Source organism: Paroedura picta, chromosome 4, assembly GCF_049243985.1.
Source record: "Paroedura picta isolate Pp20150507F chromosome 4, Ppicta_v3.0, whole genome shotgun sequence".
Classification (NCBI taxonomy): domain Eukaryota; kingdom Metazoa; phylum Chordata; class Lepidosauria; order Squamata; family Gekkonidae; genus Paroedura; species Paroedura picta.
Genome location: NC_135372.1, coordinates 55,430,006 through 55,445,400, shown reverse-complemented (window position 1 = coordinate 55,445,400; position 15,395 = coordinate 55,430,006). Strand labels below are relative to the sequence as shown.

General features: G+C 43.9%; 1 protein-coding gene across 6 annotated transcripts in view; it reads left to right on the top strand.

Annotated features, from left to right (window-relative positions):
* Window positions 1-15,395, top strand: part of BCAR3 (BCAR3 adaptor protein, NSP family member) — an 89,145-nt gene that overhangs the window by 67,944 nt on the left and 5,806 nt on the right. For 5 of the 6 annotated variants that reach the window (XM_077332918.1, XM_077332920.1, XM_077332919.1 and 2 more), the window contains 4 exons: window positions 2,755-3,386; window positions 8,097-8,212; window positions 11,382-11,553; window positions 12,682-12,793. In XM_077332918.1, coding sequence (XP_077189033.1) covers window positions 2,755-3,386; window positions 8,097-8,212; window positions 11,382-11,553; window positions 12,682-12,793 — 1,032 coding nt within the window. Of the gene's footprint in view, window positions 1-2,754; window positions 3,387-8,096; window positions 8,217-11,381; window positions 11,554-12,681; window positions 12,794-15,395 lie in introns of those variants that run through there. The other variant, XM_077332924.1, reaches the window with a different exon arrangement.

The window sequence follows — 15,395 nt, the reverse complement described above, 5'->3', positions numbered from 1 at the left end:
ATGCAAAATAGCTTTGTTATTCCTCTCCATGACTAGCAAGGCCAGAAGACATCAATAACAATCTGAACAGTTTCAAAGCCAGAATTTAGCCGGAACAAATTAGTAATAAAATTGCGCTTAACAGCTTGGATTCTTAGCAGCACGTTGGGGCAGTGGAAGACTGCTTCTCCATTCCACTGCCACTTTCTGTCCCTTCTTACAAAATTGAGTTTCTGTAGTTCGGTGGACACCTCCCTCCTCCAGGGACAATCTGTGTGTGGGGAGCAATGTAAGGTTCTACAGTGGGAGTGGAATTGGTTAAAATTTTAATTGCTCTAGTGTGAACATTATTGGCACTATATGTATGGGATTGAGAGGAGGTCGATGGAATTGTTAGTTGTTTGGTGGTGTGAACCACACGGGCTGAATCAGCATCACAGTGGGGAGAGAATGGAAGAGTGAAAGATCTTTTTTGCTCCCTTGAGTCTATGAGCCAGATTGGTGTAGTGGTTAGGAGTGCAGACTTCTAATCTAACGAGCTGGGTTCGAATCTGCACTCCCCCACATGCAGCCAGCTGGATAACCTTGGGCTTGCCACAGCACTGATAAAACTGTTCTGACCAAGCAGTAATATCAGGGCTCTCTCAGCCTCACCCACCCCACAGGGTGTCTGTTGTGGGGAGAGGAAAGGGAAGGCGAATGTAAGCTGCTTTGAGACTCCTTCGGGTAGAGAAAAGCGGCATATAAGAACCAACTCTTCTTCTTCTACTACTACTTCTTTCCCTTCTTTTTTTGCCATCACGTATACAATTACAGCAAGCCAAAAATGGGAAGTGGAGGGTGGTGGCTGGAATAGAGGAGGGACCTTGCCTGCTCCTGCATCCCTTTAAAAGTGGCTCTTGGGGAAATAATGAGGTGGTTAGATCTGGAGTACATCTGCCTTAAAGGCCTTGGTAGGCATTTCCCCTACATTCTGGAACCAAATGACTTTAAGCCATGAGCTTTAAGCCCTTGAAGTTCATTCTTTCCGTATTCCTTCTGTGCTCAAGCTCCCTTTTTGAGAACATTTTCTTTCCTTGCAAAATGTGGTGATCTTTCCAGTGAGTCACAAGCCTTTGTTCCTGCTGCTAGCCATCAGATCTGGTTACAAACCCACTCCTATTCCCAGCCCTGAATATTTTCTCTCTCTGACGGTACAGCTTATATATGCTTCAGGGGATTTATCACAGTCATCCAAGTATGACATGACAATGCAGATGTTTTATGTATCTGGGATTTTGGGGGAAGGCCTGGCAGAGTTTGCCAGTTCACTCTCTGTAAAGGATGCATCTAAATCATACAGGATGTGTGGCACCAGAAAGAATTCAAATGATCTGAAACATTTTTACCCCCAGGGACAATGACGGAAAAAATGCATGGCCTGAGGGTGGCATACAGCATTGGCACAAACATTGTGTCCAGCTATGGAAGTTCTGTGAAGGAAGCCATCTTGGACATGATCTACTCCATGTAGGAGCCCAGCTCTACATGTATTAAAATCCCTGTAGGGACACAGTGGAGCCTGTTTATTCCCTTCCTCCACCTTGGAATATGCAGAAGTAGTACACCAGGAATTAGGTTGGGTGTGCGTGCCTCCTGCATCCTTTTTGAGCCCTCTCTCACTGTGCTGTTCAAGTTACTTAAGATCTAATTCTTCAGCAGTATGCACCACTCAGAGAGAAAAGGGCCAGACGGAGATTTGGGAGAGGCACCCGAACTTCCTAATCTGTGCAGAGAAAAAGTCAAGTCAAGTAGCCTTTAATGACATAAGGAAAAAAACCCACAGTAACATATTATACAATCAACAATAGAACTACAGAATTCAGACATAAAATCATATAATTGACTTTGAGGGCAATTCCACAACCGATAAATATAGTGAAATGCTTACCTTATGAAGATATATTTTTGGCGTTTTGCACGACGTCACCAACCTCCCATGTCCATCCAGCAAACCTCAAGCAACATCTTCCATTTTAAAGTGCTAGCTGGGGAACTGCATAAAGTAGCTAAAAAGCGCAAACTACAGGAGAGCAACCAACAGGCCACACGCTAAAGAAATGTCCGGAGGCGAAGAAGTGCTATCTCTGCCTCCAATGTCTCACTCTCACACCCGCCTCCCTCTCCCTTCTCCCAGGGACGTTTTTTTTTAAAGAGCAAACTGCCTGGAGCAACTAATAGGCATTCAGTCATGCAGGCAATAATTTTTAGTGCTACACCATTTCGCTGACGTAACCCTATTTTTTTCAATGTGTGGAAATGCCCTGAGTAATTATAGCATCATAAAGGAACTTTGCTGCAGAGAAAAAGAGAATTGTATATGGCCAAAAGGTATTACAATAAGAAAAAAATCAAAGGAAAAAATGTGAATCAGAGGAATGTATAAAAATGGAATCAACAAAGATGACAATTAAAATAAATTAAAATGAGAGTAAAATGCAGTTGAAAATCTGGGTTTAAAAACCTGAACACGTGAGATATACTACAGTGAGTTAGGCCTCAACCTTGACTGTAGCCCATATTTCCATGGCAGCCCTGCAGGCTTCCTCATCCTACACTTGCTCAATTTGTCTGGATCTGAAGGGAGGCCTACCATGATTCCTGCCTCCTCCCTGGTGGCTCCAAGTACTTTGATATGATCTGGGCCTTGAGAATCCTATGATTTCTGTTGGTTTTAAATTCCAGTCATTTGTCATGTTGTTAAAATCTGTATTTTGTTTTTGTTTCCATTCCCAGGTTCGAGGTATCCAGCTCAGGGACCTGAAGGCGAATTAAGCCCCTGCCCAAAGACTCCAGCATACAGAACTGGCAGTGAACCTGCCCTCAGCCCACTGATGTTTCGCAGGTTTGCCTCTGAGTTGCAAATCAGTGATGCTCTTAGGGTTTCGGACAGCCAGCTGTACCCTCGGCCCCCACCCAAGCCCAGTAAAGCAGCACCCTTTCTGAGGCCGCAGCCCCCATCGGAGGCACTCTATTGTGAACTCAATGCAGCCGTTCCCACAGACTGTAATGCGACAAAGCAACCTTTATGTCAGAAGAACAGCTTTGTAGAGCATCTGACAGCTAAAGAGAATGGAATGCGTTCATCCAGGAATTCGGAAACGGGATGCTTGATCCTGGGCGATAATGATTCTTTGAGCTCTGTGGATCTGCTAACAACCCAGACTGAAACAGGCAAAGAGGGCAGCACATTTGTCACGCCCGTTCTTGAGGTGGTCTCCAATTTCAGGCCAAATGCTTTCGAGTCCAAACTCCTTCCCGCAGAGAACAAACCCCTGGAAATGGCAATGTTAAAAAGGGTGAAGGAACTGTTGACGAACAACGGTGCCAAGACTGTGGCCCTGCATATACTAAGAATGGACTGCAAGGTAAAGTAGATCTGTCGTCCTTTTCACAGTGCAAACAACCCCAGCCATAACTGGCCTTACAAATGAAACTACCTTCCATCCTAATGTCTTGTCTTGTGCAGTAGTCAGAGTCAAAAATGTGCCCGGGCCTTTTAAAAGTATGAGCCATGGACTTGATAGCTTTTGCTTCCGCCTGCAGAGAAATCCGGAGACTGACAGCAGGGCACTATCTTCCACCTTGCTGTGTCTGCAGATAGTTGGTGCTACAACTAATGGTTTGACTGGTGCTTCCGTATACATATACAGCTGGATCAAGGCCAAGGCATCCTTTGAGCCCATAAGGAAGTGCTACTGTCCCTAGGCAAATGAGTAACAAATCTTATATCCTGGTGATTGATTAACCGCAATGAATGAATGAATGAATGAATGAATGAATGAATGAATGAATGAATGAATGAATGAATGAATGAGGTGCAGAGGGAAATTGGCCACTATATTACAAGGCTGTGAAATGATGAGCTTTCCTGTCCTGAGTCAGAGGCAAGGGTTAGATGGCAAGGGAATGCTTTCTGTGAAAGATAAAGCACATTGAATAGATGGCAGCCATATTGCTCAGAGAGCCCTAGAAATTATTCAGGATACTTCAGTGGTAGCTGAGAGCATAGAAGGTAGAATGCAGACCTCCAGGCAGGATCCATACTGATTCCTCCTTAGTTGTGAAACAAGCCCAAAATGACATTTGGGTGCTTCTACACCAGCCTTTCTGAACGATTTTACCATTGAGAAACTTTTGAAACATTCTTCAAACTCCAAGAAAGCCCAGAAGTGGTGCAACTGTGCAGCGTATGATTGGGAAGCATAGCTGTGTGTGTACACCTACCCAGGACCTCTCCCCTTCCCCCTCACCAGGCCAGTCATTGGCCATTTTGGAGGGGGGGGGGTTCTCAGGTTGGCATAACCGTATTTGGCCATATTACCCAATCAATGTTTAACACATTTAAAAAAATATTTAAAAATTCCTGCCCCTTTGGGAAAGCCTTTCAGTGCCATCAAGGACCCCCCCCCCCAAAAAAAAAAAGTTTCATGGAACTCTGGTTGAGAAAGCCTGTTCTAGTATTTGATCACAGAGGAGGTTGGCACTAGCCCTGCATCTGGGGTCTCCGCCTGAGCTACTCTGCCCTCTAGTGGAGCTATTCCCCCCTTGACGGATTAAGCCATTTGGCTTCAACTAAGTGAGGTCACCAAGAACCCTTTTGTGGCTTCTTGCAAGACAACAAAGGGGTGCAGAATACAGGTTAGCTGCATTCCACACCGACTCAGGCTTCTCTTTGGATTCATTTGTTCCTGTGTGTCTTGGTATGTTTTCATATGTTTGCAGTCCTCAGGCATGAAGCAGCAGTAGTGTGGATGCAGCCAGTAGTAGTGAGTTCTTTTTTTTTTTTAACAGATTTTTATTTTTCAAAAGATAAGGGAAGAAATACGATTGTCATAGTTAGTACATCATATTACTTAAACACACTACGATGACAGTGTATTAAAATAGCCTCCTTCTAGTTCAACTTTTCCTATCTATTTAAATAGTTCAGATGGTAGTAGTGTGCTCCTGATGATCTCGGGATTGGCCTGTGAGGTCACAGATGGTGCAGATGTACGTTGAAGGATGGTTCCAGACATCAGACTTCCTTCGGCAATTGAGTTGCTTTTGTGGGCTGGACACAGTGACCCATCAACCATGCTGCTCATTGCTAGGCCAGATGTACTGGCAGGCTTGGTAGGGTTCAGATGTAGCAACCAGAATAGAGCACATCATAAGTGGCAGCTCCCACTATCTGCAATGACATTTAAGGGTTTTTTTAAATGTCTCATTTCTGGTTTTGAGGCTACTGTTACTGGTGAAGCGTCAACCAGCACAGTCTCTACCTGTCTTCACAGGGTTATCTCCCCTCTTGTTAACCTTGACTTCGTGACAGTGCCTTGAGTGTGCCCCCCAAGCAATTACAGGCCTCTCAGAAACAACGGCCTGCCTGATGAGTCTGTAAATCCTTTTGGCATCAGCTGGTCCATAGAACTCAGAATGAGATTTTTCCGGCACTTCTACTCATTAGTTGGGAGCGCTCTGCTCTGAGAGCTTAATCTATATTTATGTCCCATTTAAATGATGCAGGGGAAGAATTGTCTGTTTCCTGTTATCACATTTGTATAGTCACAGGAGGGTCCCCTGATGAGCTCAGTTAAGCCAAAGACCCTTTTGGGTGCATGCTGAAGCAGAGAAGATAATTGTACTAATGACACTTGGTGCCACCTGCCTATAGCACAAAGGGGCTGGAGATCCCTAATGAGGGTATATGCCTTGGGTAATACGATAAAATGCGACTGCCATTATGACTTGTAACAGCTGCGGTGGATGTAAAACTTGCCATATACTGGATTGTCATATGTTATGGGCCTGTGGCTGTACGCAACGCCCTGCCTGTGTCAAAAAGATCCCTGCAGCAGTATGGTTGCCATATGCATGGGAAGATCAGGGTCCAGCATATTGCCAGAAAGATTGAATCAGAACACAGAAAGATGATGAAAGGCGTGCAAAACTGACTTTGTAGAAATCGGAGGGGGGGATATAATCTGCCAGCTCCCTATCCATCCTAGTTGCCCCTTCTTTTTGCAATTCGGCAATGTTCTTTTTGAGACACGACCACCAGAGTTGCACTCAGTCTTCCAAATGAGGCTGCACCATAGTTTTATACAATGGCATTATCATATTGCCTATTTTATGTTATTGCCCTTCCCTAATAATTCCTAGCATGGAGTTTGCCTTGTTCACTGCTGCAGCACACTGGGCCAACATTTTCATTGAGCTTTCCACTCACAGCCCCAAGATTTTCTGTCTCAGTCTCAGCTAGTTCAGGCTCCATCAGCATATATTTAAAATTAGGGTTTTTTGTCCCATCATGCATCACCTTACATGTACCCATGTTAAACCTCCTTTGATACATGGTTGCACATTTGTCCTATTTAGAGAGATCCTCTTTTTGGTTTTCACCTTCCTTAATAATTTGATATTATCTGCAAACTTGTCTACTGTTCTGCTCAATCCCAATTCCAAACCATTTATGAATAAATCAAACAGAAGTAGTCTCAATACTGATCCGCGTGGGACCCCAGTGCTCACTTCCCTCCATCGCAAGAATAATGTCCATTTATTTTATTCTTGGTGTTTGACCAATGATTTCTAGGTCGTGGTATAGAACAGGCTTTCTCAACCAGGGTTTTGTGAAACCCTGGGGGTTCTTGGATTGCTCTGGAAGGGTTTCCCAAATGGAAGTTTGGGAGTTAATTAATTTTAATATATTTTTGAAATTTGTTAAATTTGTCAGGCAATAGGACCATATATGGTCATGTCGGCCCACACCCCCTCCCAATATGGCCAACGATGGGCCTGGAGTGGGAGGGAAGGGGAAAGGTCCCAGGTGGGTTGGATGCTTCCCATCCATATTCCCATCCCATCCATATTCTGCATAATGACTCCACTTCTGGGGTTTCTTGAAGCCTGAAGAATGTTTCCGTTTTTTTTCAAAAGTTGAGAAAGGCTGGTATAGAAGCTCGCTAATGAATTGTAAGGCCTGTGCACTTCATTCATCTGAAGTCTGACAAGGCATTTTAAAGTTCATAATCAATAGATAATCATCAAGCCTTTGCTAGGATTGTCAAGTAGCAGCCAAATGGTCCTGGAAAGGGTTATTGAATTCTGTAAAATGACAGGTTTCTAACATGTTTTGAGCCAACTTGAAGGATTCATGATTGCTTGGATCTAGTTAGAGCTACTATGATGTAGTGGTTAAAGTCAGACCTGGGTTCAAAGCTTCATTTGAATCTCATAGGCTGACCCTGGCCAGTCACTCTCAACCTAACCTTCCTCACGGGGTTATTGAAACTATAAAATGGGAGAGGGACAGCTGTGAAATTCTTAGAGAAGAGGCAGGCTAAAAATGTGATAGAAACTTACCATACAATATCAGCTGAACGTGTATGAAGGTGCCCCTTGTAGGAGATGCCCCCTGTTTTCTTTTAAAACGTAATTTTAAAAATATTTTTTCAACCTGTGAAAAAATGGTTCCTTAAGAGTTCAAAGCTGCCTTGCCATCCCTCCCTAGAAAGGGATGTTTACAAATGTTGGGGGAGATGTCTCCAATGAAAAACTCTTTAGGATTTCCTTAGACAAAGGGGTAAAAAAATGGTGTAGATTGCCTTTAAAACAGCTGGATACATAGAATTTGGAAGGATAAGCTGTGCACAGCCTTGTATAAGCATGGCCGTCAAGTTGCTGCCAAAGGCACATTGTCAGGGCAACTTGCAAAGAGGGCAATCTTAGGGGTACTCTACTGCAGGGGTAGTCAACCTGTGGTCCTCCAGAGGTCCATGGACTACAATTCCCACGAGCCCTGCCAGCATTTGCTGGCAGGGGCTCATGGAAATTGTAGTCCATGGAATTCTGGAGGACCACAGGTTGACTACCCCTGCTCTACTGGAACCAAGTTTGTGGTTGGAAAACTTGCACATCACGCCAGAAACCCATTGTGTTATATCAGTGGGAACAGGAAGCGGCAGTGGATGGAAGGACCTCTTAATGTCAGGCATCTTAAGGCAGGGTAAGATTTAAATGTGTTCTTTACATTTCATGTTGCTATGGCTAGCATCCTTGACTTTGCCCGTGTGAACTCTTGCATTGGACAGGTTGCTAGGATACTAGAAGTCTCTGAAGAGATGAGGAGAAGCATGGGAGTGAATTCAGGCCTCGAACTGATTACGTTGCCCTTTGGCCACCAACTGCGTTTGGACATAATTGAAAGGTAAATATTGGCGTTTGCATTTTTATTACCTTCTGCTTAAAATAGTAATCTGCCAGGGGAAATGGTTGGGGCTTATTTTAGAACTCCATAAAAGTATTTCTGTCATGACCTTTCTTTGTCCTATATTTGAATATATATGCATTAATACTGGGAAATAAAAGGAATTATATTTATTGGGCAGATTAGCTATTAAGCAGCTTTCTGAAAAGGACTGGAAATGCTTCATGCCTTTTAAGGCTTCAATCATCAGCTGCAGCAAGGGCTGACTCACGGCTGTGGGGTAGGAGAGCAGCAAGAGGAAATGTCCCTGTGTCCTGGCTTCATGGTTGGGAGCCTGAGGGCAGGATGGTCTATGGCCCTGCACATCAGACCAGCGGCAGTGGGGTATGGGAGAGGAGGGCGGTCCTGACAACAAAGTTTACTAGCTACAAAGACATAAACATATTTAGGGTCACTTGCCCAAAACTACTCAAAGAGATAGAACTTGTTTCTACCTGAGAAATTATAAAGGCCTCTACAGCCATTGGACAACTTCATCCTCAGTATCTATCTTGTCCACAGCAGGTGCTCACCTTCAAGTAAATGCATCCCAGAATCCAGGTTTTTGTGAAAGAAAAGGAAGGAGTGTCCACTGCAGAGAGCATCACAAGGACAATGGCTGTGACCAAAGGAGCTGGAGCTGGTTATCTGACAGCAGAAGGCACCAGCTGTTAGAGATCATTCTCCTCCTCCCAGCAGTCTTTTTAGAAAGGCTACAGAAAGTGCATGGATGCAAGTCAGGAGTCTGCGATGGGGAGGAGGAAGGGAACAGAATGATGTTTTCTGCCTCTTTCATAAATATAGCTCTGCTGAGGGAACAGAGGGCAGCCATGGGTCCCTCTCCACACTGTAGCATCCTGACCTGCGGGGCTATTAAAACCTGAAGGCTGAAACAGAGGAGAAATCTGTGGATCACTGGATCCATCCTCCTGGCTTAAACATCCTTGGTCCTTGGAAGTGACAGGGCACTGACGTAAATACAAAATGTTGCTACCTGTTGCCCCTCCCCCTTCCATGTATTCTCTAACTTCTCTGCCTAGTATTATATTTTGGATCAAAGGATTATGTATAGAACTGAGATGATAGATACATTAGATTGCCTCCAACTGTCACATTTAATTGTTTCTAAAAATCCCAGGATAGCTGTGACAAAACTAGCATATCTCACAGTAAAGAAAGTTTTTATTTCACCACGAAGAAATTTCTTGTACCACAGGAGAAAAAGACGAAAAGCTTCATGATGAAAACCTATGGGCAGCATTAACAAGAATGAAATCCACCATCTTCCTTATTTTCCAAGTGAACATCTTCCCAACTTAAAACACATTTAATGTTGACTGATGATTTAGATCTGCCTGAATATGTCCCTCGGAGAGCCCTTTGATTGGCAAACACCAGCTGGCTGGTGGTCTCTGGCCCCGGAGAAGCACTCTTGGCCTCAATCAGAACCAAGGCTGCTGGGTGGAATGAGCTCCCCGGGGCCCTGGTGCAGCTCAGAGTTCCACAGGGCCTGCAACACGCAGCTCCTTCGCCAAGCCCACAGTTGAGGCCGGTGGAATGGACTGCTAAAACAGGATTAAGCTCCTCTCCTCATCCCCATGGGGGTAGTGGTTTTAATATTTTATAATTTATATATCTGTTATATCTATTATATTACAGTTTTTAAGGATGCTTCCAACAAAATTTGCGCATCTTGGTTTTTATGCTGATGGTTTACCAAGTCTCTGTTGTTCACTGTCCCAAGGCAACCAATCATGAAGGGGCAGTATAGAAGCCTCATCATTAAAGAGTTAATTGATTAATAATTAGAGTAATTTCCTATTACAGATTATATATATATATATATAAATAAAAATAGGCAATTACTCTAATTATTAATCAATTAATGCCAGGTGTCTAATTGTTGGCTGTATTTTAAATATCACAGAAATATGTGAAAAATACAAGGAGTCTTCATCCCCTCTGACTCTTCCAATTTTGCCTTCGAGCAAGCTGCATGCAACAGTTTAGAGGTTTTAGCCAACCATGCGGTTGCCATAGTATCTTGATCCTGGTTTGGGAGAAACCCAAGGACTGGAATGGGCTGACTGGCAAACAGTGTCTCTTTCTCTTGCCAAGAAACGAGGTGACCTACTCCAGAGCTGTTGTGATGAGATTCAGATGGCTGTGCCAGCCAGCCTTGGCCCTTCAGCTGCCAGCGGTTCCTTTCCTCTCCCAGGCCTTCCCAACCAAGCTGAAATGCTTTTGTGGGCCTGTCCTGCCTGGATACAGGCACCGCTGCCTCCCCTTCTCTTTCTTAGAGTGACGGGAGCTCTTTCAGTGCTATCGTGAGGCCTCCAAAGTATGTGCATCCTCTCAAGCTGATTCCTTAAAAAGTTTCTCCTTCCCTAAAATGCAGAATGTGGCAGCTTCTGTTTCTCAGGCTGAAGCAATGACGGCTGTTACAGATGTCACAAAGCCAGCGTACAGACTGTCTTGTAGGGTCACCTTACAAAGCCATGAGAAACGTAGTGCCTAGATGTTTAGAAGAGCAACAAAGATGGTTGGAGATCTGGAGAAGAAGTCTTGTGAAGCACTCTTCACACACCTGAAGGGTTGTCACATGGAAGAGAGCAGTGACTTGTTCTCTGCTGCTCTATAGGACAAGAAAAGATCTGATGGGTTCAAGTGATAGAAGAGCAGAGATCACTTGAACACTAGGAAAAACTTTCTGACAGTAAAAGTAGTTGGATGATTATACCAATTACTTGGGGCGTGGGAGCTCTCCCTTCCTGAAAGTCTTCAGGGAGAATCTGAACAGCCTTCTGCTAGACACTCTAGCTCTGGATTTCTTGCACTGAGAAGATGGCCAATACCATGTGGTGCAGTCATGTGATAATTTCCTAACCAGAAATACTTCCAAAATATCTTGTAATGCTTGAAGCAGTAAGGACCACATTCATAGCTTGGTCAGCTCACCAAATACACATGTGCAGCACTGATAATACATGATACAATGTAGATGTCTATGGCTCATTTTTATCCAACATTTATTATCAGAGTAAATCAGTAAAAAATGTTGCATCCACTCCATCCCTGGCAGCTGTTCTGGTAGTTTAATCTGACTTCTTTGGTCTGCTTCCCCCTTTAGACACAACACCATGGCAATAGGAATTGCAGTGGATATCCTAGGCTGCACAGGAAGCTTAGAAGAGCGAGTTGCAACCTTAAACCGGATTATCCAGGTAGCTGTGGAACTCAAGGACTCCATGGGGGATCTGTATGCCTTCTCAGCTGTGATGAAAGCCCTGGAAATGCCTCAGGTAAAAGGAATCCCCTAGGCTAGGACATTTATTATGAAAGGACCAAACAAGCCCTGCATTATTCATAGGAGTGTGTTGGATGTCATCAAAATTATTTGGGAGATAAGGCAGAAAGAAGAGCCTAGTGGACAGAGAATGAGTTCCAGGGATAGTGAAGAACTACCATGATGGTGTCCATAATAGAGTCTCAATAAAGACTTGGTCAGGTTGGCTTGGACACCCCAGCATAGCTCCCTTGTTTTCTTTACTCAGCTGTGTTACACAATATACCAGGTGTGAGAATGCCCTCCCCTAACTAAAGACAGAGTAAACGAAGCATAATGTTTCCAGATTCCAGGAATAGGACTGATTTTATAATTTTCCTACCTGCTGTGTTCCCAACTTTTATCCTCTGTCTTTGTGGGTCACAGGCTTTGGAAACGGCTTTCATCACACCTGCACTAAAAAAGAAAAGAAAGAATGCCTCTAAGCAAGCACTGTCCTTATTCTGTGTCTCCCTGTTGTTGCTTTTTGAAAAGTGATAACAAGGCTCTCCTCACTGGAAACAATATGTTCTGAGCTAGAGGCCTTCCCCTTTTCTGTTACGTAAGATTCTGAAGTCCTTGATGAAGACAATTCATTTTGCATCTGTGCCCAAGAAATATTACTTGGTTGTCTTGTGAAATATTATATGGCAAGTGGGGGACAGAGGAATTCTTTCTTTCCCCCTCCCCCCCCCAATTGGCAAGCTCAGTTGGCTCCAGGCACCACCTTGGAGCCCCACTGCAGTGGCAGGGGTGTCTGGGAGCTGCTCTGAGCTCTGGCATACACTGCCACCAGCTCTGAATATTAAGGATAAGTGCATTTATTTGGGGCAAAGAGAATTCAAATCCCCCAGTGTGTTTTTTTTTAATGATTTCAGATTTTTCTGCAGATCTGTGGGAAATGCTCCAAGTTTGCAGGAAATTCCATTTAATTGGCCTGATCAGCAGATTTTGATATTTGTGGGCGGGGGGCACATGTCACTATTAAATACAGAGATTCCTAAGCTGCCCAGGGTTCAACAAGATAACAACTGAATATCTAACTTCCCTTGGGAAGCAGTGGCGGGAAGAACTCTTTGACAGTCTAGCTGTTCTGCCTCTGCAGGTCACCAGGTTGGAGCAGACATGGACCGCTTTGAGGCACTGCTACACCCAGACAGCCATTTTGTATGAGAAGCAGCTGAAGCCGTTCAGCAAAGCCATACATGAAGGAAGAGGTGATTATGTGTGTGATTGCAAATCCGGCTCACCAGATTAGAAGTCCACACTCCGAACCACTACACTAAGAGTGTGTGACTGGCTCAGTGTCACCCAGCAAGCTTCACAGGAGAGTGGGGATTAGAACCTAAGACTCCCAGATCTTAATCTGACCCTCTAACCATTATAGAACATTGGGTCTCATATAAATATGTAACTGCCCACATTCAAATATGTGTGTACTAGTCTTTCACTAATAATGAACTATTCCCTTTGAATGAAAGCCATATTTTCATTTGAGACAAATCCTGGCGCATTTGGGTATTCCTCTTCCCATCATCCTAGGAAGTAGGAACTAGATTGCTCTTTTCACTCTCAATGGGGAGGGGGGTGCCCGCTCTTCTCAATTCTTTTCCTGCCTCCTCAGGGAGTGCATGAATTCTTCGAGCTCTGTGGAGCAACCAGTTCTGAAAGAGCAGCTAGGCTGCAGGATCTTTCCCTTTCTTGACATGACAAATGCTCCAAAGGCTATGAAATTCAGTCCAATAGAGCCCTACCTAGGTTCAGAGGAGAATTCAGTTCCTGGAACTAGTAAAGACAACCTTATCACTCAAGTCACCAGCCCAAATCTGCTGGACAGTCATCTGCAATCAACTAGAATCCAAAGCAACAAAACCAACAATCCTGATGCTATGACAGTTCAGGTGGGAGGAAGAGTTTAGCAATTTCAGGCAACTTGGCTGAGCTCTACCATGGACAGGTAGGTGAAAGAAAAAATCTCAAATGGCTACCTTATAGAGTTTCTGCTTCTCCACCCAGTCTCAAACAGGCTGCTGACAACATACCCTCAATGCAATAAATGACCTTCTGGACATAGATGTAGTAGAGCCTGTACCATCATCACAACAGTTCTCAGGAATCTACTTATTTTTCCCCTAAAGTGCACAGTTCCAAATTCAAAAGGAGCCCAGAGAGTGTCCTTGGATCTAATATTCTTGAACAAATTTGAGAGATATTGATACTTCAATATGGAAACACAGAGAACCACCGCAGAACCTCTTCCAGCAGGAGAGCTTATGAGATCAATAGACTTGACAGAGGCATTATGTACTGATTTTTCCAGCACACTGTCGCTTCCTTGAAGTGGGATCTGTTCCCAGAATATTTATTAAACTCCTGGTTCCATTAGTAGCTCATCTGAGGATCTAGGAGATCCATGTGCATCTATAAGTGGATCTATAACTGGAGATCCATGTGCATCTATAACTTCTAACCAGGTCACCCTCCCACACAAAAGCTGTGAAGGATCTAGACTGCCATGCAGAACCTCGCAGATCACAGACTCCTAATTGATTTTCAGAAGAGACAGTTGTCTCCATCACAATCAGTACTCCTCCGGCGGGCAATCATAAAAAATAGTAAAGGCAGTAAAAAGATTCTAGATGGTAAAAAAATGATTTCATGATGCTGGCTCAATTCAGTGATTGTACCTATAGATTCTCTTCCTTAGGTCAGGACCCACTCTTGAGAATTGCAGTAGCTGATACTACCATATCAGAGACTCATTGCTCTCAAACACCATATCAGACTGAATATAGAAGACGAGTATTTTTATATCCCAGTTTTCTTTCAGTGGGAGAGTTTATGAGATCTTAAGGTCTCAAAGTGGTTTACAACCACCTTTTTCTTCCTCTCCTCAAAACAGGGACCTTGTGAAATTGATGGGGCCAAGAGAGTTCTGAGGCAACTGTGGCGGGCAAGATAACCCAGCGACTTCATGTAGAGGAGTAAGGAATCAAACCTGGTATCTGCCTCTCTTAAGCATTATAATATCCTGGCTATCGAGTAAGAATTTTGCTGGGTGAATCATAAAGAACCATCTCTAGAGGGAAGCTGCTTCAGTGGTTCACAGACTTAAAGATTACCATGGATACAAACCTAATGGGTTGCCCACTGAGAAATGTACAGGCCAAATGGACCAAAACAGAATCCAAATTCAGAAGGTGAGAATTCAGAAGTTGCCTAAGCCTACATTTTCAAGAGAAAATAAAGAACATAATGTCTACATAAGAAGAGACAACCATGCAGCCAAAGCACATGTAGATCACCAGGGTGATACCAAATTAATACAATAACAGCAGGAAGCAGCACGTATAATGACGTGAGCCGAAATCCACATAGCCTCAATAACAGCAGAACACATTCAGAGATCAGTAAACACCCCAACAGACCAGCTAAGCAGAAGCAAGCTACATCCGGAAGAGTGGGCACTCAATCAAGATCTATTTAAACAGATAGTAACTTGGGTTGCTTGCAAGTAGACATGTGTGTGACAAAAGACAATGCCAAGGTAGCAAGATTCTTCTGCCGATTCATGTGCCCTCAAGTGGATGCTGTGATGCACTATGGCTGACAGGTCTCTTTTATGCCTTCCCTCTGACTTCAGTCATTCCCAAAAAGCTACAAAAAATCAAGCAGAAAGTAGAAATCTTGTGTGACTCCAAGATGACCATGGTTCTCCAGTCTAGTAGCCCTGTCCACTCAGCTACCAGGGGGACTATCAATAGTTCCAAGCATGCTAATGCAGGGCCCTATTCCACACCCAGACCCCTCATAATTGTG